Source organism: Gadus macrocephalus, chromosome 18 (assembly GCF_031168955.1).
Source record: "Gadus macrocephalus chromosome 18, ASM3116895v1".
Taxonomy (NCBI): domain Eukaryota; kingdom Metazoa; phylum Chordata; class Actinopteri; order Gadiformes; family Gadidae; genus Gadus; species Gadus macrocephalus.
The window spans coordinates 10,280,206-10,306,299 of record NC_082399.1 but is presented as its reverse complement, the minus strand read 5'-3'; the positions used below and the strand labels follow the sequence as shown (position 1 = coordinate 10,306,299).

The 26,094-nt window shown below is 46.1% G+C and overlaps 3 protein-coding genes and 1 long non-coding RNA gene across 4 annotated transcripts; 2 read left to right on the top strand and 2 right to left on the bottom strand.

Moving 5' to 3' along the window:
* Positions 1-1,861: 1,861 nt before the first annotated feature.
* meiob (meiosis specific with OB-fold) lies at positions 1,862-15,701 on the top strand. The gene is made up of 14 exons (XM_060037607.1): positions 1,862-2,104; positions 2,259-2,370; positions 2,612-2,669; positions 2,850-2,981; positions 11,351-11,423; positions 11,685-11,880; positions 12,188-12,288; positions 12,604-12,656; positions 12,823-12,918; positions 13,369-13,461; positions 13,648-13,792; positions 14,333-14,519; positions 15,011-15,097; positions 15,352-15,701. The coding sequence occupies exons 2-14, from the start codon at positions 2,314-2,316 to the stop codon at positions 15,457-15,459; spliced, it is 1,386 nt and encodes a 461-aa protein (XP_059893590.1). The 5' UTR covers positions 1,862-2,104; positions 2,259-2,313; the 3' UTR covers positions 15,460-15,701.
* On the bottom strand, positions 6,773-8,000 carry LOC132446022 (uncharacterized). The gene is made up of 3 exons (XR_009522764.1): positions 7,856-8,000; positions 7,042-7,767; positions 6,773-6,876 (listed from the first exon to the last, which is right to left on the bottom strand). It is a non-coding gene; the product is annotated as an uncharacterized LOC132446022 (long non-coding RNA).
* Positions 15,702-15,875: 174 nt separating the features above from the next.
* mlst8 (MTOR associated protein, LST8 homolog (S. cerevisiae)) lies at positions 15,876-20,181 on the top strand. The gene is made up of 9 exons (XM_060036434.1): positions 15,876-15,946; positions 16,222-16,389; positions 16,574-16,625; positions 16,737-16,899; positions 16,989-17,064; positions 17,335-17,487; positions 18,008-18,132; positions 18,611-18,774; positions 19,223-20,181. The coding sequence occupies exons 2-9, from the start codon at positions 16,258-16,260 to the stop codon at positions 19,339-19,341; spliced, it is 984 nt and encodes a 327-aa protein (XP_059892417.1). The 5' UTR covers positions 15,876-15,946; positions 16,222-16,257; the 3' UTR covers positions 19,342-20,181.
* On the bottom strand, positions 19,881-25,720 carry bricd5 (BRICHOS domain containing 5). Its single transcript, XM_060036435.1, has 6 exons — positions 25,569-25,720; positions 24,840-24,980; positions 24,456-24,605; positions 23,968-24,075; positions 21,844-21,997; positions 19,881-20,649 (listed from the first exon to the last, which is right to left on the bottom strand). Exons 1-6 carry the CDS (start codon positions 25,620-25,622, stop codon positions 20,555-20,557), a joined length of 702 nt encoding a protein of 233 aa, XP_059892418.1. The 5' UTR covers positions 25,623-25,720; the 3' UTR covers positions 19,881-20,554.
* Between the last annotated feature and the right edge of the window lie 374 nt (positions 25,721-26,094).

Here is a 26,094-nt window from a genome sequence, read left to right as displayed (position 1 = left end):
ACACACTTGGGTCTACAACCTTACAAAGAAACATGGCAGGGCAATTTGAAATGACTAATGCGTGTGTCTTTTTATTACTTTAATGCTGCATTATAATTGACGGTTGACATCATGCACGATTCCAGCCCCGCTCCATTTAATCCGGACGACTTTTCACCGGCACGTTATTAACAATATTCAATGTTTCCTCTGGAGTCATGTCAGCTCCGTGCGAGGGCAGCGGGACGAAGAGACAAGGCCCATTGTAGTGAGCCCGAGCCCAGCTGGACCTAATACTGGAAGAGGGAGACTAGCGCTGGAGCCAGCCCAGGGCCCCATCGGCCTGCCATACAGGTGGCAGGTAAATTACCGTCTTGGAATCCCTCTCGACTTGGACAGCTTTCCACTTAGGGGAGTCAATAAAGGAGTGACTGGGACACGGCCAAGATGTCTGCAGATGCTCCGGTTGAATGTGGAAGCGTTTGGTGGTGCTCTGCCAAGATGTTCCTGTTTCATGCCCTGTTTTAATTATCTCCAAGAGAAATAATTGAGTTCCAAACATAATAAGACTACTTTAGGGCCATGGACCAACAAAGTATTTTCTGTGTGTGTGTGCGTGTGTGTTTTCGCGCGTGTGTGTTCTCGTGTGTGTCTGTTTGTGCGTGTGTCCATAATGATTAATGCCTAAGCTTTCTTCCATGCTTTTTGCTCCTCCTTGCCTTTAACCGAATTCCACGTTTGTAAATGTTCTTCACGTTGTTGACTTTATGATTAATTGTATTTATCTTTGATTTATACGAAGGAGGTTGGGTTAGCATGCCGACTCTTTTCAGACAATGGCCTGTTTCACAATCACACACACATGCTCCTCGTAAAGGGCATAAACACTGACGGACACTCGCAGACCGACAGACAGACAGATGGACACGCACACACACATGATGGAATCATGCATGTAACACATGGTGCACACACACACACACACACACACACACACACACACACACACACACACACACACACACACACACACACACACACACACACACACACACACACACACATAATCTATACACAAACCTTTCCATGCATGTGTATGCACATAGATTGATGTGGTTGATTAATGTTTGCAGGGGTCATCAAAACTCAGAAGGGTCTCACCAGGCTTTGGGCTTCCAGGAAGCTGACCTTCTGGCAGAGAGGTCACCCAATCAACCAATTGCAGCACATTCCTGCAGTCGTTGTGTTCAGGGGCCCGGGGCCACACACTTCCTGGTTGACTTCGAATGCAGTCATCTTCAGAGATGCCAGGGGGAGGCTGGTGATTCGCAAATCGTACTCCAGTCAGGTCTTCTATTTAAGTACTTTCTATGGGGGGGATGGGGGTTAAACTGTGTTTAAGGGATGATTAATTGAAGCTATGCGTTTATATTCGATAAATCATGAAGCTGAATGCGAGGATCATTTTGATTAATCCGTTTGCATAAGGACTCCGTGATTAATGGACCCTAGAAATGCAGTCTGAATATCTAATAAGATTGGAACTTAAAATCTTGCAATTTAAACCGCTGTAAGACTCACTGGTGGAGATTGAGGATTGATTCTTTTACATATATTAATGTTTTACTTATTCGTTTATTTAATCACTTTTTATTTACTCTCTCAAAATTAAAATTAAACAACCTGACAGAATTTAGAAATCTAACAAATAACTAATCCTCATCAAAACAATCAGAATTGTTTTGTCTACCCATATAGCTACCTTTTTCCACATAGGCCTAGATATCCAGAATAAGAATCACTGTAAAATGTCAAACCGCAGTATTTTGGTCAGTAAAAGCTGTTGCAAGTATATGCCTAATCAAGGTGAGGGTGAGGTGAACTCACGCAAACACACACGCAAGTAGGCCTGCTCGCACACATTCACACGCATGCGGGTACATTTACTCAAAATTAATGCACGAGCAATTTAGTTTTGTGTCGGCGCGAGGGCGTCAATGCCGCGAAAATCTGAAATGTGAGGAATAAAAAGTATATCATTCTACCCGTTACGTTTCTTTCAGTAAGATTAAGCTAGTTTATATGAATATATTGTAACCAACTCTACTGTCGATTACCTATCAAGGTGAGTCATAGATGTTTTGAGAATCGTTAATTTTAATTCATAAGCGTATATTGTATGCCTACATACGCAAACCTATTCAATATATTCGATAAGCTATGGTTTTGAAGAATAGACGTTGACAATTACTTATATATGTTCTTATCCCCACAATTAGGCAATCACAAGATATTTAAGTGTTCCAAAGAGAGCTTTTACATTCGGTGTGGAAGATGTCTGCTCAGAATAATATCGCCATCTGTGAATTGCACCCCAACATCTCCCACCCGGTGAGCTGAATATAATAAAGTTATTAAACTATATCTCATCAATAGGCTGAAAACAGCTTTTCTGTCTATGGACGGCTACCCATGTTTTGTTATAATTCCTTATAAATGTATATATACTTAATTGGGGCTCAGACTAAGGTCAAGCTACATCTCTGACGTAGGCATATTATAATTATTATTTTTTCATCATTTGTTAAATGCAGAAAGTAAAACGTGATCGATGTACCTGCTGTTTTTGCAGAGGGTAGTTGGTGTAGTCATCGGCAAAACGGATGTCCGGAGCTTCCCCGACAGAAAAAGTGAATATATATTTTTCTTTTATAGTATTTTGACTGCTAGACTTTGGTTTTTATAGTTAACTTAAACTATAAATGGAAATAAATGTTTTGTACAATACTCCCACCTTGTGGTACTTTTGTTATTTTTTCTCCTCAATTGAAATATACAGCAGGACACAACCCCATACTTCTGAATTACAGATATCGGCTTTGATAGATTCACCTTCAGTTTTACGGTGAAGGACTCCCCGGATTACTTCATCAACGTGTCAGCCTGGGGTAACGATGGATTCATCAATGTCCTCTCTGGCAGCTTTAACATTGGAGAATGTGGTGAGCAGTGCCGTGCACAGGAATTATGAAGAGCGGGGTCTCAAGCAAAGATATAACCCCCCCCTTTTAATGATACCCTGTTCATACCAAGCTTTTGTAACAAAAGAAAAGATGCAATGTCCTCACGTAGTTTGTTTTTAGTAATGTTTATTTTATATAGATGGGTTGAAAATCCAGTCGCTTCCGTGTAATGCAGCAGGGCAAGTTCAAAACTTTTTTATAACTTATGTCAGAGTTAAGGCTGCTCTGCTCCAAATATTGCATTTGTTTTTCCTTCCAATTTAAAGTTTTAATAGTCGTAGTACATTTCCCCTCATGGCGATTGTTACCACCCTGAGGTTGATAGATGGGTGGGGAGGTAACATAGCAAAAAGGGATTGAAATTAAATGTTACCAGGCACCATTCAAACAAAGGGTTAATTATAAATAAACTGTATGGAATACAGGAACAAAGACATAAGCAAAAAAAATGCTTTGGGGTAGCCACAATAACCAGAAAATCACAGATATTTAAACAATACTTGCAGTCCAGGCTTAAAAATATATTTAAACATCTCTAATCCCACTCTACACCAAGACAAGAGAAAAAAACATGGGAAAACAAAACAATACTTACCCTTCAACAACTTATCAATGCTCTTTAAAAACAAAACACCACGACCAGAGCGCTCACTGCAAAACAACAGCCAGTGAGCCAGCCAGAGAGCGAAAAGAGAGAGGGCACAGTCTCTGGTGCTGGCATACTTCAGGTGAGTTTGGTGCAAGTCATTAGCCGTAACAGCGATGTACACTAGTGAATCACTTATGAGCGTAAACTTAAGTGGCCATTGCAGTGTCCAATAACAGTACACTCACAGCAGTGGTGCAACTTAATCTAGTAACAGCATTTCAGACAAGTACAAACTACATAAAATGTTGACAAAGTCAGGGATTCAGACCACACCCCCTGCAATCCTGAGTCTTTCCATGGGGGTTAGGAATCCCTCAAAGGTTTTGTGCGAGGCCAACAAGATAGTTGATAGAGAGTAGAGTAAGTTACAAGTTAGTTAAAAGAGGCCAAGGCAGTGAAGGGCTTAGCAATGGCTTTGGCCATGGAGAGCAGTGTCTTTGGGATCCAGTCTGGGGGGGATCCAATCTGGCTTGTCTTCTGGTTTGAGGATTCAGGGAGGCACCAGGGGCTGAGATAGTCCAGCCCCTGACGCTGGGGCAGAGGCCAAAGAATGCGAGTCTTTGGGAGACTGGAAGTATTCCAGGTTTCAAGTTGAATTTACCTGGGTTAGGGGGGTTAGGGAGCTGTCATCAAAGGGTTGGGGAGGGGTCGCAGGTAGTGAAGGGCTTGCCCACGGCTTTGACCATGGAGGACAGTATCTTGCGGAGGCTGCTTGGGCCCTTGGGCTTCTCAACGTCAGGGGCTCCAGAATTAGTATTTTGAAACTATTCACACACGCTGCCCTTGTGGACTTGCAATCTGGTGTCGGGTGATGTACCGGCTAGGTTGTTGTGGTCGGTGTCAGGAGCAGGCACAGTGGGGACTAGCAGAGGACTGACTTTACTTCTTCCTCGTCCATAGCTTCAGGGAGGCAGCAGGGAGGCAGCAGGGGCCGCGGGCTGAGATGGTCTAGCCCCTGAGGCTGGGGCAGAGGCCAAAGACTGTCTGATCTTGGCTTCAGCCATTTACAGTAATTTCCATTGCCTGAAAACGCTTAGCTGCAACCAGCAACAGACGACAGCAGGATGGAGTGCCTGGAACAGTCTTGGTGGTGAGTGGACTAACCACCTGATAATAAATCAGGGGGCTCCAGTTTAATAGGTCTGGAATATGGGTGTGGTTAGCGGACATCACAGGGTTGGAGCAGGGCGCAGGTAGTGAAAGGCTTGGCAGTGGCTTTGGCCACGGAGGACTTCCATCTTGAGGATGCCACTGGGGCACTTGTGTCGTTCCCCAGCGGGAAGGGCTCCAGTCTGGCCAGGCTTCTGAGCAGAGATGCCTCAGGAGGCAGCAGGCTGAGATAGCAGGCTGAGGCTAAAGACTGTCTGATCTTGGCCTCAGCCTTTTCATTTCCTTCTCCTGGCAAAGCTCCGCTGACAACCAGCAAGAGACAGCGGCCCTTGCAGGACAGCATCTTCCTCAGCGACTCGCAGAGGACTGACTGTGGAGGACTTGCAGTGGTCGCTGGGGCCCTTGGGCCGCTCACCAACAGGAGGGGCTCCAGTCTGGCTTGTCTTCTGGGTTGAGATCCCTGTCCAGCAGAACAATTATAATCAACTAGTTAAATATTGGTTCTTAATAACACAATGCAAAAACACTCTGTGTTCAAACGTATTACAACAACATCGCTGCCATTTTTTACTTTTCTTTTAAATCTGTCATGTGTCGGGTCATTTACCGGCTAGATTGTTGTTGTCAATGTCAGGAGCAGGCACAGCGGGGACTAGCAGAGGACTGACTTTACTTCTTCCTCGTCCATAGCTTCAAGGAGGCAGCGGGCTGAGATGGTCTAGCCCGAGGCTGGGGCAGAGGCCAAAGACTGTCTGATCTTGGCCTCAACCATTCAATTTCCTTGGCCTGAATTTGTTCGCTGAAATCAGCAACAGACAACCGCAGGTTGAGGGGCCTGGACCAGTTAAGGTGGTGAGGGTAGTGGACTAACCACCTGATAATTAATCCGGGGGCTACAGTTGGATAGGTCTGGGATAGGGGGATGAGTAGCCGTCATCAAAGGGTTGGAGCAGGGGCGCAGGTAGTGAAGGGCTTGGCAATGGCTTCGGCCCTAGGGGACGTCCATCTTGAGTATGCCGCTGGGGCACTTGCGTCGCTCCCTAGCGGGAAGGGCTCCAGTCTGGCCAGGCTTCTGGGCAGAGGCCTCAGGAGGCAGCAGGCCGAGATAGTCCAGCCCCTGAGGCTGGGGCCGAGGCTAAAGACTGTCTGATCCTTGCAGGACAGCACCTTGCGGGGGGCCGCTGGGGCCCTTGGGCCGCTCACCGTCAGGAGGGGCTCCAGCCTGACTGGTCTTCTGGGTGGAGGACCCTGTCCAACAGAGGGATTATAATCAACTAACTCAACCAACTAAATATCGGTTCTTATTAACACAATGTATGAACACTCTCCCTGTTCAAACATATTACAACATCTTGTCAAATTAGCATATTGAAACTATTTACCCACGCTGCCCTTTGTGACTTTTTTTGTACCTGGGTTATATGTCGGGTAACTTACCGGCTACGTTGTTGTGGTCGGTGCCAGGAGCCGGCACAGCGGGGACTAGGACTGACTTTGGAGGACCTCTTTCCCTTCCATAGCTTCAGGGAGGCAGCAGGGACAGAGGCCAAAGACCTCGGCTTATGCCTCAGCAGGGTGCTTTGATAAATAAAAAATAATAAAAGATCAAGACCTTGAAAGTGCTAGGATTATGAAGGAGGTCCTTAACCATGCTTGGATTTAGCCGACCGGGATCTCTGAGCGTGAGCCTCGTGCTCTCCGTCATCTCAAAATTCACCTATGATGATGACCTTAGCCTCACCCTTTTAATTTCCTTCTCCTGGCAACCCTTCGCTGACAACCAGTGACAGTCGGCCCCAACGCTGGACAGCAGCCCCCTGCAGGGTCGGCTGAGAGGCCTCATCCAAGTACTCGCAGGATGGGGTGCCTGGAGCCGCCTCGGTGCTGATTGGCCAGACCCACCACCTAATAAGTAATCCAGGCTTTGAGTTGAATAGGCCTGGGTTAGGGCGTTAGCAAGCTGTTATCAAAGGGTTGTGGAAGGGGTGCAGGTAGTGAGAGGCTTACCTATAGCTTTGGCCATGGAGGACAGCATCTTGCGGAGGCTGCTGGGGCGCTTGGGCCGCTCACCGACAGGAGGGGCTCCAGTCGGACTTGTCTTCTGGGTGGAGAACCCTGTCCAACAGCGCAAATATAATCAACTCATTAAATATCTGTTCTTATTGACACAATAAACAAACATATCACAACATCTTGTCAAATTAGCATTTTGAAACTATTCACACACGCCGCCCTTTTTGACTTTTTTTTGCCATCTGGGGCAAGTGTCGGGTAACTTACCGGCTAGGTTGTTGTGGTCGGTGTCAGGAGGCGGCACAGCGGGGACTAGCAGAGGACTGACTTGACCCCTTTTTTAGTCAATAGCTTCAGGGAGGCAGAAGGGGCAAAGCCAAAGACCTGGGCTTGAGCCTCAGCAGGGTTGTCATGGGTCCGGCATCATCCAATTCCTCAAAAGATGGGGTTCAAGGAGCCATCCTGGGGATGGTGGTGGGGCACCTGCGTCGCTCCCCACTGGGAAGGGCTCCCAGACTTCTAGGCGGAGATGCCTCAGGATGCAGCAGCCCGAGATAGTCCAGCCCCTGAGGCTGGGGCAGAGGCCAAAGACTGTCTGGTCTTGGCCTCAGCCAATTCATTTCCTTCTCTTGGCAACGCTTCGCTGACAACCAGCCACAGACAACCGCCCTACCTTTGGACTTTAGAGAGCGCTAGTGTGTTAGAGCTGAGGGGCATCAGCAAAGTCATGGCAGGCTTGGGTGCCTGGAGCCGTTTTGGTGGCGATTGTGCCAGACTCACCTCCTAATTAGTAATCCAGGCTACGAGTTAGATCGGCCTGGGTTAGGGGGTTAGGAAGCCGTCACAAAAGGGTTGTGCAGGGGGCGGAGGGAGTGAAGGTCTTTCCAATGGCTTTGGCCATGGAGGACACCATCTTGCTGAGGAGGCTGGGCCGCTTGGACCGCTCACCGACAGGAGGGGCTCCAGTCTGACTTGTCTCCTGGGTGGAGATCCCTGTCCAACAGAACAATCACAATCGACTAATTCAATATTTTGCAACGTCCGATTTTTTGTAAACTGGGCTAAGTGTCGGGTCATTTACCGGCTGGGTTGCTGTTGTAGGCGTCAGGAGCCGGCACAGCAAGGACTAGCAGAGGACTGACTCTGGAGGACTTGCAGAGGCCGCTGGGGCCCTTGGGCCGCTCACCGACAGGAGGGGCTCCAGCCTGGCTTGTCTTCTGGGTGGAGGTCCCTGTCCAACAAAGCCATTACTCATTAAAAAGTGGTTATTATTAACACAATGCATTGTCCGATTTTTTGTAATCTGGGCTGTGTCGAGTAATTTACCGGCTGGGGTGCTGTTGTCGGTGTCAGGAGCCGGCACAGCAAGGACTAGCAGAGGACTGACTCTGGAGGACTTGCAGAGGAAGCTGTCAGGAGGAGCTCCGGTCTGGCTTGTCTTCTTGATAGAGATCCCTGTCCAACAGAGTAATTGTAATCAACTAATTAAATATTGGTGCTAATTAACACGATGCACAAACCGTGTTCTAATATATTACAACATCTTGATTTTTTTAACCTTGGCTATGCGTCGGGTAACTTACCGGCTACGTTGTTGTGGTCGGTGTCAGGAGCCGGCACAGCAGGGACTAGCAGAGGACTGACTTTAGAGGACCTCTTCCTCGTCCATAGCTTAAGGGAGGCAGCAGGGGCAGAGGCCGAAGACCTGATCCTGAGCCTCAGTCTTTTGATTTCCTTTGCCTGGGAAGGCTTTGCTGACAACCCGTCTTTTGCCAGCTTCATCAGCCGTCTAAAAATGCCTTTTTTGCGTTTCTGTTCTCTGCTGTATTGATACAAGAGGTTGGCCGGACAGAGCCCTGAATCAGGACCGGGCCCTGACTCAGGACTGAGCCCTGACTCTGGAGAGCCACCCCCTGCTGGGTCGTGCTGAGGGGCATCATCCAATGACTGACTGGGTAGGGTCCCAGGAGCCATCTTGATGGTGGTGGAAGCCTCCCCGTCAGCCTCCAGTGTGCGCCGAGGGGCCTTGCTGACGCCACCGGGCTTACCCACAATATGGTCCAGTGAGCCCTTAATGATGGTGACCAAGTGGACCACCAACATCTGCAGCGTCTCACAGGAGACAGTGGAGGCAACGCTGAGAGTCACCGGTATGCTGGACTCCAAGATGGGCGTGGTCATGGCAGTGAGGATGACCGCGTTGGCCATCAAGCTGACCTCAGCCACTATCAGCTGGGTCAGTGAGTCCATGGCAAGTCGCTGCGGGACTTCAAAAATACTGGTGAGGGCCTTCTGTAGGGACCCAACAAAGCTGGCTCTGAGTCCTTCTTCAGTCAGCTGGAAGTAAGGGAGGTCCTTCTCTGTGGGTGGAGTCTTGTATCTAAAAGAGCACCATTGAAACATAATATTCGCTTAATATTCTGGAATTACTGACCCGATCCTAACATGTTGATGTGGCTTTTGGTGATTAACATTTCTGATCCTTTCAAATTAGTTCGTCCAAATGAGGTGAATTAAATCTCTTTGCAACCGGTTAGAATTTTTTTTAACATATCTACGCAAAAAATTAAAACAATATCCTAAACTTCAGACATCTTCAGCATCGCTTCAACGTACGCAACGTCCATGTTTCGACAGGCGTGGCCATGGCTCTGTATGTATTCCCCAATCCTCGGCATGACGGGAGCCAGAGTGGCCTTCACTAGGAACGAGATCAGGTCCGTTAACATGGCCACCATCTGGTCACACACACAGGGCTCCAGGTGCCCGCTCGTCAGATCCCTCCACAGCCTGAAAGATAAAGAGATTCGGTTTTTGCACCATGTTACGTTAAAATCAGAAAATAAAACAAAAACGTGTGTTTGGTTGCCATTTGGGCCCGCTATCACGCTAAAATCCGATCTAGTGGACCCCCCCCCCCATAAAAATGTCCCCCCATTTTGATTTCCTGTATACTGGTGCATTTGGCCACTACCTATTATTTACCTACTATTCATTCAGATTCATAGCCTACATTCTGACTTGCAGGGCCTGGACAAGCTTACACTGCATATACAGACCTAGTTTATGGCCATTCCACCAGCCATTGCTATTTGGCCAATTGTTTTTATTCTGATATTGAGACAAATCATGATCACTGTCCTATAGCGTCCATTTTTTGTGAGTCTCAAATTTGTCTACTTCAAATGCAGTTAGAAATATGGGACAGTTGCTTCATTTTGTTTATATGCTACAGGCCGAAAGACTAAATTAATATGTAACTTACTGCTGCTGAGGGAGGTAGCCTATTTGATTGATTCGCTGAATTGTCCAATCATGTGGTGATAACAAAAAAGACAAGCGATACCATTGGCCCGGGGCGCACACTGGTGACCCGATGGCGAATTTTCATGCACCAATGAAAAGCTGTCTCTGCTTGATAGACAGCAAAAAGTTAGCGAGCTTACATTAGCTGTGTTCGAAATCGTTTCCTATTCACTCACTCACTATTCCCTATATAGTGTTCATGATTTAGTGCACTATATAGGGAGTGAACAAACGAGAATTTGGACACTACGCTGAACATTTCTAAACGTCTTTTGCGTCAGTAAATGCTTCGGGTATTTGCGTGATGCAGACAGATGCTCCCACATTATGTAAACAAACCGGGTAGTCACGAGGAAAGCTGGAGGTTGTATTGATGTCGAGTGTTTCATTTCCTTGATCAAGTTTTGTTTTTTAAATTAATTTTGAACGTAACATTTTCTATGTTAAATCCTAAATAAATTGTTGACATTTCTAAACGAAAGCCGGAGACTCCATCATTAAAAGTATTATTTTTCGCAGTTATTCAGCTTCTTCTTCTCCTCCGGAAAAACACGATGCACTTATGCCTGTGTGTAAATAGTTCTCAATCGACGAAGCGCATGTTGTTATTAGTAACTAGGCAACGGTCCGGCAAATAGCTCATTGCTATAAACTGGCTAAACATGTTGGCATAATGGTCTGATACCGTGAGAACTAGGCCTATATGAGAAGATGTTTACACAATCGGGCAGGCGAATAAACATAAAAATAAAGTTGATAAAGGGGCACACGATATGGCCCAACAAGCATTGCGATCACCAAACATTCCATTTGCGTTGCTTTAACTTCAGCGTTGACTTTAGCTTTCCAACTTACCGAGGTGTGAAACGGTTCAGGCCGTCGAGGATCACCTGTCGGATCGAGTTCATGCCAACCGGAGCGTACTCCGGCTGGATCATCTTGATAGCGAAATCAGTCATCTTCTTCCACTTCTTGATTTTTCTCTCGTCGAGTCTTCTTTCAAAACCGACGCAAACGATGCAACACGCGAATTTATAGACGCATAGACGTCACAAAGGTAGATGCAGGCCCTGGTGGTTGGGGTTACGGATGGGTTTGGAACGTAATTAAAGCCTTCTGATTGGTCAGGCCGAAAAGTGATTGACAGGTTATTCCAGCCTTTTAATTGGACGTGCTGAAATGAGCTTTATTCAGTTCTGATTTGTTGCCATTTGCTTGCTTTTTGTTGACTAATTTATTTAAACATTTTTCTTTGTCTTTCTTGACAAAGTGGTTGTTGAAAATCCTTTAGTGTCCAGCAAAGATCCAGAGAAAGATGAAAAATATTGCCCCACAACACCAAGGTAAAAAAACAAGAACTGTTTATTTGTTCTTACTTTTACCATTTAAACAGGTGATTTTTTTTGCTAAGGTCTGGTTGTAGATTGCTTAGATGGGTAATATTCGTTTCATTCTTGTCTGTTGACAACCCATGTGTCAGTCTGACAGTAGTCAGACTGACACATGGGTGACACAAGTAGTTACAATTGACCAACATCGGACACATCAAAGTGTCCACCTTTGACCCGTGGACTTCCCTTCGCCCGTCCTGTCCTCTCCTCCAGCCTCTACAGGCTGCTGGTGTCAGAGGCCCACTCTCGGGTGCTGCTGTGTGCAGACATGGACACAGCCGATCGGCTCCTCCCTCTGCTCCACCTGCCTGTGAAGGACCCCCGAGACTTCTACTCCCTCGGGGACATAGTGGCCAATGGGCAGAGTCTGGACGGCAGCGTCCTGAATATACTGGCTGCAGTGAGATCGGTAGGGTACTTTAATTGAGGGTGAGTATATGTAGGCAATGGGCAAATAGTTGGAAGCATGCTGGGTAGCAAGTTAGCTGAGAATGAGCACGATACACTCTTTGAAATGTAATTCTCTTTGAAATGTAAAATGTAATAGGGTACTTTGGACTAGACTTGTTCATCTGGCAAATGCACTTGGATAATGTGAACACCTATGTGTTCAATGTAAAGAAGGGACTCAAAGCATATGTGATCAAATCATCCATCCTCCAACCAAAACCTGCAAAGGCTTAATGATATGAAACATGTTGTATAAATGTCTTTAGATTGCAGAGCCGAAGCAGTTCACCACATCAGACGGCCGTAGAGGCCAGAGGCTGGAGGTGAAGCTCTTTGATGACTCCGTGACTTCCTTCTCCTTAGTCTGGTAAGGGTGGCTTTCCATTTGCCTCAGCACAAAATGCTAGAGAATGTATATTATATGTGTGTATAACATGCACATGTAGATGAAAGGGAAAATTAAAGTAAGCAGTGCATGCTTATTTTACATCGAATTGTATTTTACATAGCAACAGAGAAAATAGCTCAGTAAGCATATTTGCAACCGAGCTTGCCATCAATCATTAGATTGATTGATTGGTCGAGTGATTGCCCGGACCTCTGTTCACCCCCATGTGTCTTTGATTTTCACCATGTGTCCACCCCACCTCTGCGTTTCAACTCCCCAACCTCACACACACAGCTGGGACAGAGAGGCCATTCAACTCATACAAACTCTGGTACCAAAGGAGACGGGTAGGTTAACAGCAGCTAACCCCTCTCGCTTACAAAATGAATATTTCCTTAACCTAATGCAGAAATAACATGCCTGTCAAGTTCCATAGGCTGTGAGTCTTCATATAGACATTCACTATAACCGACAGTTGTGTTTTTTTCTCTTTCCTGCTTTCTTTTCTCAAAGTTCTCTTCATCGCAGATGCCAAGATTAGTTTTGACAGTTTCCGAAACTGTATGGCGGCAACAGTTAACTCCAAAACTATTGTTACTGTCAACCCTGGTAAGAATATATTTTACCTGTAGGCGTAGCTTAATATTTACCCAAACTGCATCCTGGGTACCAACTTGGGTCATGCATCATTGTTGGGTTGTAACTTAAGTGAAAAACGGGTATAATGTTGTATCATCATATGGATTCCTGCCTTCATTGACATTTCATTGATTGAAGTCGATCTTGAATGACCTCTTGAATGATTAATAATAGGTTCTGTCAAATAGGACACACACCACAGTTAACCTTCTCTAAGCCACACATCACAACAGCAATGAGAAAGCCAGAAGCCATTCAGTTCCATTCCAACCTTTTGAGAATACTTCACATTTCACCAACCACAACTGTGATTGACATCTCTGGGCTTCAGTACATGTTACTAACACAAACATTGCTGTGAACAATTTGTGTCTAACTATGTGTATGTAAACTTGAAGAGAGTGTTTGCGTCCATCACAGACACCAAGGAAGCTGGCCTGCTGTTCAGCCGTGCCAAGGAGATGTCTAGCTCAGGGCTGCTGGTGGACGACGACAGGCCAGACGACATGCCCGGTAGGTCAGACGGGAGCCTTGCTGTTTGACCATCTTACTGTTTTATCATTCTTCTATACTTGTTTGATATTAACATATATACAAACAATGACTAATAGCTTGTCAGGAAGATGAAGGACGTCCATACTTCCTCTTTACGGTCCAATGTGTTGTTTGTGTGTTTGCGTCCTTCACGTCGCTCCCCAGTGGACTCCATCACGGACGTGTACACGGTGAACCATCTGAAGCTGAGGGCCCAGGAGAGCCCGGAGGTCTTCTTCGGCCTCACCTACAGCTTCATCTCCAAGCTGGACTTGGACTCCTCCATCTCCAGAGTCATCAAAACCAAGTGGTAGGTTGACCCACCAGCGTGACGGGCCACAGCCGTTCTGCCACAGATTCACATTAAGTTCAGATCCTAACTTCTGCTTTTACCGCAATTTTCTATGCACCACTTTTCAGAAAATGTGGATGTTTAAAAAATAATAATTTCAAACAAAGTCAATAATATACAGATCATGGTTTTCATATTCATAGTAACAGAAGAGACGCAATTCTTCATTAAAAATCCCTATAAAAAACTGGTTGAGAATCTAACCAGCAAACCTCTTAAATCAATAAGTGACATAGATATACAGAGGAGTAGATGTTTGGCTGAATGGACAGACCTTTATTCATCCCACAGGAAATAACATTGATTACCAGATGTTTACCCTAGCTCAAAGAGTATTTAGGCCCAATCCCATTTCTTCCCCTTACCCCTACCCCTTACCCCTTCAAAACAAGGGGGAGGGGTAAGGGGAAGGGGTAAGGGGTAGAAATGGGATTGGGCCTTAAGGTATATCATGCTTCCTATCAGCATCCAGTGACCCAACCCCCTCCACCTCCTCAGCGCTAGGTGCAAGTACCAGGTGAACGAGGAGCTGCAGAGCTGCACCAACCCCTCGTGTCCGGGCAGGGACCAGCCCCTGTCCCTGACCACAGGGTTCGACCTGACGGTGGATGTCACCGACCACACCGGCACCCTGCAGGCCTGCTCCCTAAGGAGCCCTGTGGCTGAGAAGACGCTGGGCTGCACTGTGAGTAGGCCCCCGGAGGGTGGGGACTCCTGGACTGAAGCGACCCTCAGACTATATGGCCCAATCCCATTTCTAGGGGGGGAGGGGGGAGGGGAAGGGGTAAGGGGTTGAAATGGGATTGGGCCCTTAGGCATGAAGGTATCTCGACCAACTATGGATTTCATTGATTTATATATTACTAGTGCAGCACCACAGTGCCACCCAGTGTGCAATAGGTTGAACTCGAAACAATGATCCATACATTTTCTCCAAAATAGTGTCCAAGTGATTAAAAATTGATGTTAATGAATTGAGAATCTGAACCCTGTTTGACTTATAGCAGTAAAATGACTAATGTACTATTTAGATGTTTCTTAAAACCCTGTTCGTTGCCTGCAAATTTATGTGCAAGCTATTTTCTAGTGACAAAGTATGTATTTTTATACATGGAATTTGATGAGTGTCTCTGAAACAGAAAGATAACAAGACGATTTTCATTCTTTCTGTTGCAGATCGAGGAGTTCACAGGTCTCACTGATGAACAGCGTACTGCGTTCAAATGGAAGTTCCTTCTGGAGAGATGCAAAATACACATGAAGGTAGATCTAAAGAATTGGCCACACAGTCTACCACTGCGTTTCTACTACAATATAGTCGTTTGGCAGACACTTTCCATCCAAAGCGGCCTACGGTGAGTTCAGATACATGTTAGGAGAAACGGTATAAGGGATGGGCAATCTCGCTCATGGATTACTTCAGTTAGGCTTCTGGCACAGGAATCAAACCCAGTACCCTTTTTCTGAGAATCAATTACCAAATGAATAATTAATATTAACATGTACAACCATTGTAGGTTCTCCCGTCCACCAAGGTGAGGTCAGGTGTCAGAGGGATGATCCTTGCGTGCTCATTGGCTGATCCAGGGGAAGTGAAGCAGCATATGTCCGCCCTGCTGCAGTGAGCTCCAGTGTAAAGCAAGAGGAGAAGAGCAGGAAGTTCCTACAGCGCGGCTCTTTAACTGCTCTTTGATAGGTTACAGCAAAGACGTAGTGTTAGATTATATATTTGACTATGCTGAGAGCTTACTTTGTGTATGTCTATGTCTATGTTTGGAAACATGTATTTATGAAATTTATGCAGGTGTTCACATGTGTACTACTACTAATAATAATTATATTTAATACATTTTTTCAATAATAATAAAGATTTAATTGAACAAAATTCTGATTTGTTTCCATTAAATGTTTAAGTCCTATTTTTACTGTGTGTTATTTTCTTTGCCTGTTTATAACGGGTTCAGCCTGGAAATTAATTTGACTACTATAATAAAGCAACACAAAAGAGATTAAATATGAGCTTCATTTTAACGAAGCGGAACCATCGTACAGTTATGTTGTTGTGGGGGCATTTTACGGACGCACACACTAAACATCACATCTACCTTCAAGGTAGGGTTTACCTTGTGTTATTCTGTTTTGCAATGCATTTTTCACTGTTCATTGAGTTTCAATATTCCATTCCAAACTTAATCGACTCGATCAAAATCGTTTTCTCATAGCTGCCGATTCGTCTAACTCTTAGCAAGTTAGCTTTCCATGCTATCTTTGTTGATACTGACCTTGTTGACATAGTTCAGTAAAAATATATAGATACTATATTCCAAAAACAATGTGCAACCTTACATCTTATAAAATGACAAGTTAGAATGTGTTTATTTCGATAGCTTCCTCGATAGGTCCGGGGACAACTATCTGCAAGAATGAATGTAAACCAGGGGGGGACCGTGGGGAGTGATCCAGTGATACTGGCCACGGCTGGATACGACCATACAGTACGTTTTTGGCAGGCCCACAGCGGGATCTGCACCAGGACGGTCCAGCATCAAGACTCGGTATCCTTTGTTTTTACGCCCTTTGCCTTGGTATGTTTTGTTTGGCACAAATAATATCGTTAAACTGAAATGTATCTCGGTACACCTGAAATCTATTAACCAGCAAGTGTCAGTGCCGTGGTGTACTGTATCATGATGTCGGAATACCAAAAACCTGTTATGCGTTTGCTTAACAAGCTCTCAGCAGGTAAACTCACTTGAGGTGACACCAGATAGGAGTATGATTGCAGCTGCAGGTATGTTTATCATCACAATTTATTGACCGCTCCTCAAATCTATATTATCAACCAATTCACAACATAGAAGTAACAACTTGTTTTTTTGGGGGGGGGGTTCTCTGTTTTTAGGCTACCAACACATCCGCATGTATGACCTGAACTCCAACAACCCAAACCCAGTGATCACATACGATGGCGTCAGCAAAAACATCACATCAGTGGGCTTCCATGAGGATGGGCGCTGGATGTACACCGGAGGGGAGGACTGCATGGCTCGGATCTGGGACCTAAGGTACTCCCCTCGCATTCGATGCATGCACGGGGGTGAATCAAATGCTAATAAAATGCTAACCTGTGTTGGTCTCCTCTGATGTTTTTAAGGTCCAGGAACCTGCAGTGTCAAAGGATCTTCCAGGTCAATGCACCCATCAACTGTGTGTGCCTGCACCCTAACCAGGTGAGACAAAGAAGACCATTTACTCTGATTGTCAATGCTTCGATTTCCCTTGAAATTGAATTGCGTCTATAGAAAATGCAATTCTATTTGATTTAATCAAATTGTCAAAGTGCATAATTACCTTCTGTGTAAGAATTGGTCCTTTTTCTTTTTCATGGTATTATAAGCGATGCACCGCCACCGATATATTGTTTGCTATAGGCCAAACTGTGCGATATCAGTATCTGCAGAGATGAACAACATGGCTGCCTGTCGTCTTGTGTGCTCCAGGCAGAGCTGATCGTAGGCGACCAGAGCGGCGTGATCCACATCTGGGATCTGAAGACGGACCACAACGAGCAGTTGATCCCCGAGCCCGACGTCGCCATCAACTCTGTACACATCGACCCGGACGCTAGCTACATGGCAGCGGTCAACAGCTCGGTCAGTGGATTTGGTGGTCTCATGGAGTCCGTCAGGAAGTTACTCTGCCCTCCTCTGTAGCAATGCATTACATGCACAGATGCTCACTGTTTACATGTTCTGCGGTGGTGCTAGTGACCGAAATCTAGTGCCGGATCAGTGACTAGCTCGGATCGTCCGGACTCTATTTTGGCTTAGTTAGGGTTCTGAGTCTCCTAGTGGACAGGAAGACTGCTCTCTCTCTCTCAAATAATATAAGGTTTCTCAACAACAACTGGATGGGCATCCTGAAGGTCTCTCTATCTCATTATTATGCCATTATTTGAGTGTTGGCCAACCCCCTGATTATAAAGCTATTACTTGAACCAAATCTTTATTAACTGTGTATTAACATGCTATTTCACTGCTGTGTCTGAGTTGATTTGGAAAGGAGGGACTGAATGGGGGCTCTTGGCTGCGTTGCTCTCTTCTGAAACGCTGAGCATTGTGTGGTGGCTGATTATTTATTTTCTGTCGTTGTGGGGCATCCATCTACCTCCAGGGGAACTGCTACGTATGGAACCTTGCAGGGGGCATGGGAGACGAGGTCACTCAGCTCATCCCCAAGACCAAGATCCCGGCCCACAAGCGCTACTCGCTGCGCTGCAAGTTCAGCCCTGACTCCACGTGAGTAAACCCTCTGCTTTCCTACTGTATTCATGTGTGGTTGTTCAGCTCAGACCTGTGTTTTGTGTGGCCAGCTTTTGGAGGATGAGTAAAGTCTTGTGATGAATGTTGCGTTGAATTAACTGAATTACCACGTCTTCTGTTTTATTTTTGTATTAAACATACCGTGGTATGCATACGGTTGATTCATACATTGCATCCAGATGCCATTCAAATCTTTTATCTAAATACTTGGAACCCCATTAAGAGTGGAATAATGAATAAAATAAACTTATGTTGTTGAGAAAATCGCATGCCATTACATTATACATTTTAAATGCGTATTCAAACCAGACCAAAGGACTCCTCGTTGGGTTGAATAACTTTGAGGTAAAAAGACGAGTGAGAATACCACAGGGACAAGCAACAGAACGGTTTTGCTTGCACAACAATCGTTGACTCACAGGAGTGATGCCTGTTTCTATGTTTGTGTCGGCAGCCTGTTGGCCACCTGCTCAGCAGACCAGACCTGCAAGATCTGGAGAACGTCCAACTTCTCCCTGATGACTGAGCTGAGCATCAAGAGCAACAACCCAGGGGAGACCTCTAGGGGCTGGATGTGGGACTGCGCCTTCTCTGGCGACTCCCAGTACATCGTCACAGGTTAGTACTACAGGCCAGCTGAACGTGGCAGTGTTGGGATTCGGTATGATTGAGAAAAACACCTACACATCTAGTTGTAACTTAAACTTTGACGGTTTAGGCTTCAAGAAAACCACCTTGCAACGCTAATGTTGCCAAGGCCATCTAGAAACGACATAAAAAACGAATTGATTTGTTAAAAGCTGTTTGCACTTAAGCAAGGCATTAGAATCACAGGTCCTATGCGAGACCATAAGATGAATGCTGAACTTGTATATGCTGCTATAGTATTGTATATTAGGGTGGTTAAGTAACCAATAGCTCAATCAAAACCTCAACAGAAGTGTAATGAAATAGTACGGATGTGCTGTCACAAACACGCATGTGGATTGTAACAAGAGTTTTTGATGTAGAACGTGAAACTTTGTCTGATTTCTCTCTCTCTGTCTCTCTCTCGCCATTCCTGCAGCCTCGTCAGACAACCTGGCGCGCCTGTGGTGCGTGGAGACCGGGGAGATCAAGCGGGAATACAGTGGGCACCAGAAGGCCGTGGTCTGCCTGGCCTTCAACGACAGCGTGCTGGGCTGATGAAGAGGAGGAGAAGGACGGCGTCGAGCGAACGGAAAAGAAAAAACGATTTTGGGCAGGAGAACAGAAGTGCGGAGAGGAAGAAGAACGAATGAATGAATGGACGCCTGCCAGCAGAAGGGTTGGAACGAGGGACGGAATCGACACGCATGGGAACATATTGATCGCTTGTTAACTTTGGTGGCGATGATCCGTGAGTTGGTATTGAGACCGCGGGACTTCTTTGGATCGGCGTTGACGAGCCAGACCACGGTGTGATGAGCATGATCGGGACTCCATCCCCACAGCAGCCAGAAGACGTTGATGATTTTGATGATGAAGAGGAGATCAGGAGTGTCTGAATGTCAGCCCTCCTTATAAGTTATTCCCAAACGCATCCACCTGCTGTCTTTTAAATGATGTAACATCTGGTAATAATATTAATATTTTGCCCGTATGAATGATTCCGATGCAGCTCTCTCATCTGCCAATTTGGAAGAATGAAATTCTTGACACTTCCATTCATTTGCTAACTAGGTTTTTAACTTTTTGTGCCAATCTTTCCAAAGGGCATGTCCTTATGGTGACATCTTTTAGAAATGAAGCAACCGGTAGCGAGCGGTCTGCAACACCACTGAGGGCGAATTAATACAAGCTTTGTTTTTAGAAATGGGCCATATTTAAGACCACGTGATTTGCATTATATCCAGGATGTTGGCTTGCCCGTGCCGTTGAAATTGGTTATGTCTTGTTTGTGTCTTATGTATAAATGATTTCATTATATTCCCGGGCCAATGTTTTAATATTTTGAAGACTGATTTTCCCCAGTAAAGACTTGGGTCAGTCATACGTCTTGCAAAACCTGTTTTCTGATTTCGTTATCACTCCGTTCTTACTTCCTCCTTACGCGACACACACAAATAAATGCCCAACATTACACAACAAATGTTTATTGGCAAGATAAAAACACTGCATCTCTATAATAATGGTTAACGGTAAACAGGATCTTGGGCCACCAGGGAAGAGGCATTACAACATGACGAGGGGTTAAGGAGAGAATAATGACAGCTGCATCATCTCCTAGCATGTGTGTGTGTGTTGGGAAAGAGAGAGCCTGAGGCTACTCATCTCTCCTGATGAGGCTTGTGTGGAGCGAAGGTGGTGCTTTTGCTGTGTGATAAAGGTGAGGGTGGAGGGAGGGACAGAGGGGTGTTCTGGTGAGGGGTGCAGAAGGTCACTCAGGAAGGTAGTAGAAGCACACAGACACGCAGATGTTGCTGGGGAAGCAGATGTCGATGCAGAAGTAGACGAGTCTCTGTCGCCCCGGGCCTGGAGAGACGAGAGGAACATGGTTTGACAATACAGTGGTCTCACGGGAAACAAACATCTAACAAATGACCTGTTTTTACAATTTGGGCATATTAATTACAATGTTAAGATGCTTTTAGTTAAGTGTGTAAGTGGCCCGATAATTCGTACTTATGGTTTTTGGGAACAATTAGAACATGATAAGGTTAGACAGGTTGAGGAGAATTCTCACAGGGAAAGCTTCTGTCAGGTGGAACTTTAGAGGTTGTGTTAGAGAACGCATACAAGGTCACCAAACACCACTGAGTTATTGTGATTATAAGGGATAGTGTTATTTTCAAATGTCATGTCGACACAAGGATGCGCATCATTAAAACCTTTGTGGAGGAAACTCAGCCTTTTAGTTTCAAGTCAATCTCAAATGTATGCCTTGCTTGTTCTCAGACCGGTTTGTAAGTCGCTTTGGATGAAAGCGTTTGCCTAATGACCTTGATATTTGTTGAGTGCTCAGTTCACACAAGCAAAAGTCTCGTTGGTAAAAGCATTCAATACACTGGAAAAGGTCAGGCAGTTATGGTTGCAGATTACATTTCTCTTGCTCTCACTCCCACACTACACATCCTTAGTCCATTGGCCAGCCACCAAGAAACCCCCTCTTCTGTGTTGGTTCATATCGTCTCAGTAATTCATTCAGGAGCTACACCAACGTTCAGTCACATTAACACACATTCAGGGCAACACAGTTCCGGTCCAGTGGTATCAAACTGTTGCAATCGCATTCATTAAACAGTGTTATGAGAGATGCTTTGTTCGTTGTAGTGAAAGGGATCATTTTAAATGCTACATACATACAAATAGATCCTTTCTGATCCTTTGGCTGCTGATTTCGTCTTTAGGTATATGTTCTGCGTGGTAGCCCTTCCATAATCCTTTATGTGTGAATGCAGGGTGTCTAGTGGTCGGGGTGTTCGAATCCCAACCAAAAGGTTCTGGGTTTGATCCCCAATGTCCACAGCCTATCGTCTCTGTGAAATCCCCTAAATACATATCTGAATTCACTGCAATGTTACTTTGGATTAAAACCTCTACATTAGTACCAATAAACCCCCTATTTAAGACCTCAGTCATCCTCCTGTAGTGACACCAATGATGACAGAAATACAGTGCAGACATACAATACATCGGGAGTGTGTGTGGCTGTCTATGGGGTCTCACCCTCTGCCCTCCTGGTCCAGTGGACCGGGCTGTCCCGACACAGGGCCTGGAAGGGCTCCTCCAGGGTGGACACGTTGACCCCGTGGCCCCCCAGCACCCCCAGGAACTCAGTCTGTCTGTGGATCTCACTCCCAGACAGCTGGAACTGGCTCATCTGTGGAAGGGGAAACAAAAGACCGACCAGGGGATTCAAGGTTCAGTCTAAGTCTGAGTCTTTATCTCCTCTTTGCGGTTAGCAAACACAATCAGAGTCAGAGATGGTTTCACACACGGTGGCTACGTGGTGAGAGAGAATGAGAAGTGTTCATAACACGGCCTAGATATCCGTCAAAGAGCAAGAGAGGGGCGGCTGAAACTCGAGCCGTTATAACAGCGATACGCCGGCCCACTTGCTTTGGCTCTCCTCAGCTGAAACAAAGGATGTGTGTGGGGGGGGGGTTGATGCTGATGCAAATCAGCATCTATATCGCTGCACAGGAGACAATGGCAGGCCTCCCCTCCTCACTCTCCTCCACTCCTAACCCATTTATGAGGGCAGAGAAGGGGTGCGGCCCCCGGAGGTCCACCAAGGATTAAATGAGCGCTGTCTCCGAGCGTCTGAATGAACGCCGACGCGGCGGCGTCTCTGCGGGACATGGGACACCGTGGGAGAGGACGCTCTGGTGCACCAACACTAGTGGTTGTTTTGATTGGTTACTGTCCTCTGAGGAACTGGTTACAGATCGGAGGGAGGACCACCAGAGGAGATGGAAGACCCCCCCCCCCCCCCCCCCTTGCTTGATTTGGAGCCTTTTGACAGATGGTCCATGTTAGGTTGAAGTTCACTTCCGGTTCCTGTCATTCTTACATTCGGTTTTATTCACGTCTTTTGCAGCCTCAGCATGGTCGGTTAACTAGTTGTGTCTATACTGGTGCACTGCCATACCTAAATCGAAAGCCCCATAATGAATGTTATGAGCTACACCTGTATCTTCCCATGGTGTGATAAGGGTCTCTTAATAACACCAGCTCCACTTCAACAACAACCGGCCAGGTGGAGACAAGATGTACTTTCTAAATCCCAGATGGGGAAATTTGGTCCTTTAAGCCAAATGTTTTTTAAAGGCGAAAAATCGGTTAATTGGCATATGATAAACTGGTGGTGCTGCCAAGATAAACCCCACATCCTCTCTCTCTCTCTCTCTCTCTCTCTCTCTCTCTCTCTCTCTCTCTCTCTCTCTCTCTCTCTCTCTCTCTCGCTCCCTCTCTCGCTCTCTCTCTCGCTCTCTTTCTCTCTCTCTGGGTCATCATCGGACCTATCAGGCTGTATCTTCCTGCAACAGAGAAGACCTTAAAAGCTGAAAGCCCCCCCAGACAGAGCAGGCATTGTGCGGGGTCCCGGGCTCAGGCTTGCTGCCTGACCCGTCCGGTAAGACGAGCCTGGGCGCCGAGAGGGGGGGCTGGGGGGTTGGGGCGGGATCAGGTGTGCTGAAGAATTCAGTCATGGAAGAGAGGGCACACACACACACACACACACACACACACACACACACACACACACACACACACACACACACACACACACACACACACACACACACACACACACACACACACACACAAATGCACCTTCCCACGCATGCACTCACACACAAACGTGCACACACTCATATTCACACACACACACACACACACACACACACACACACACACACACACACACACACACACACACACACACTCTTTCAGACACCCACACAGACGCACATACATACGGACCCACACACGCTCGCACACCTTACACTCACAAACACGCATATACTCATTCAGACACACATACGCATGCATGTGTGCCCTCACACACTTTGTGCTGTGTGGCGCAGGAGTAAGAACAGCATGAACCAACTGTTGCTAAGTGAGGTCGCTCCTTTCGAAATAAACCAGAGAGTTCAATGCACTGCTAATGTTAGTCCTCCTATCAGCAATCGTGTCAAAAAGAGACTTCGTTTCGGAAAGTTGAATCATTGAGGTGATTTGTATCCATAGCAACTTGCAGTGAATTATTTGAGATACATGCCATCTGTCTTCTTTCACCAATTAGCCACTGCATTCTCCTTAGTTGATGGAGAAAGGTCACATCGTTACCTGGTGCGTTGACTCGGGCAGGACGGAGCCAACACGTTGGTAATCCGATTGGTCCATTTCACGCAGGAAGCAGCTCTCCTGGTTGGCCGGTTTGTAACAAACCAGCCCCTGATGGGCAGGTGACCTTTAAACTTTTATCTTATAACATAGGCTTGCTATGTGTTACAGTGTAAAGACATTTCCTTCCTTTAGTTCACTCTTAAAACAAATATATATGTATGTATATAATATCTTAATCAAATTGTACACACACACACACACACACACACACACACACACACACACACACACACACACACACACACACACACACACACACACACACACACACACACACACACACACAGGCCCCCCATTTATTTATATATGTATATTATATTTAAATGCATGCCAATGCACACATGCCATGTTTGATGGACATGACTCAGGAACACTGTATTGATGAAAAATATGCTACAAAATACAATACACAAAATGAATTGACTTACATGTTTGACATCAAAGAGCACAGTGGAGGAGAGGTTTGACGGTGAGGTCACTGAAAAGGTCACCAGGTCATTCTCCTTGTCCACTACTGTTGATTGGTTGATCACAGTGCCAGTTGGATCGGGACCGGTGATTCGGACAATGTGTATCGACTACGATACAAACAAAAACCATGGGCAACGGGTGAATGAAAGGGTAGTCAAGTCAATATTAAAACACAGGATATGAAAATATTAGCAATATAATTATTATTATTAGTGTATGAACATGCAATAGAAAACCATACATTAAGTGTAGGAAAATATTCTAGACTGAAAAGAACAAGATGTTTGAAAGGGCGTACTGTAGATGAGGAAGGGGTTTTGTTTATTTCAGGGTAACTCTACCTGGGCAGGGTCTTCCAGCATCCCGGAGTTACCCAGGTTGCCTGTCAATGCCAGAGCGATCAAGACCACGAGCAGACAGACCACCACGCTCACCCAGAAGGCCTTGTGGGAGAACCAGGGTTTCACCGCAGGAACTCCCTCCTAGCAATAAAGTGACAATACACGGGTTAAATGTGGACCTGTTGTTCAGGACAGATTCAGGACACTTACTCAAGAATGCCAACTGGTAAACCAAGAACATTCAAGGTGGGAGTCACACATCTTAACCCCTGGACCATCCTGCTCCATGATTGCCTTTGAACAACAGAATGCTGAGCTGAATGAACTTCTCTCCACATAAAATGATTGCCGATCCTAGATTTGTGTTTCCTTATCGGAAGCTTCTGATAAGTCATTTCCAAATTACCCAAATTCCTGCCATCTATAATGATCCTTATACTTCTTGACTATATCTCTTGGCCACTTCTATCCACCTATCTCTCTCTCTCTCTCTCTCTCTCTCTCTCTCTCTCTCTCTCTCTCTCTCTCTCTCTCTCTCTCACATTTTTGTTATCAATTAAAAGTCATTTGGATGCTTATACTCTAACAAATCCAACTCTAGATCTGGTAAGAGCTAAAAATAAATCAATACAGCCCACTGCAGTCACAAAAGCAAGCCCAAAAACACTCGTTCCCCCCCCCCCCCCCCCCCCCCCCCGATGAAGAGTGAGTTTGTTGCGTGTTTCTTACCGTGCATCGTACTTCCTCTACGCTGTGCTCTGAGGGTCTCCCACAGCCCACCATCCTGTGTCCTTTGACGGCTCCTCACGCACTCTGCTGCTGGCTATCGGCATGGAGCTGTGGTCCCAGCACTCCTCCAGACTCCCCCACGCCACACACCTGCTGGCAGCCTTCTCTTTGGTCACACCCCCCACCCACCCCAAACCAGCCCCCTGCTCCTTCCCTTCCCGTGGTCCCTTCCTCCCTCCCATTGAGATGTCACCCCCACCCCCCCGACCCAACTCCAGTCTTCTGTTTCCTTCCAAAACCTCCCCCTTCTCCCTCCACCACTTTGATAGACCTGCCAAATTTTGTTTGAAGAGGTGTCAACACCTCCTCCCATCTTAGACGGCCAGGTTAACCCTAACCCCTACTTCCCCACACTCCATCTCACACACACACACACACACACACACACACACACAGCCATTGGCTAGGCCTTCCTTCCCGGACAAAGAACAAGAGGGTGGCCGTGGCTGAGCAGGCTCTCCGTCAA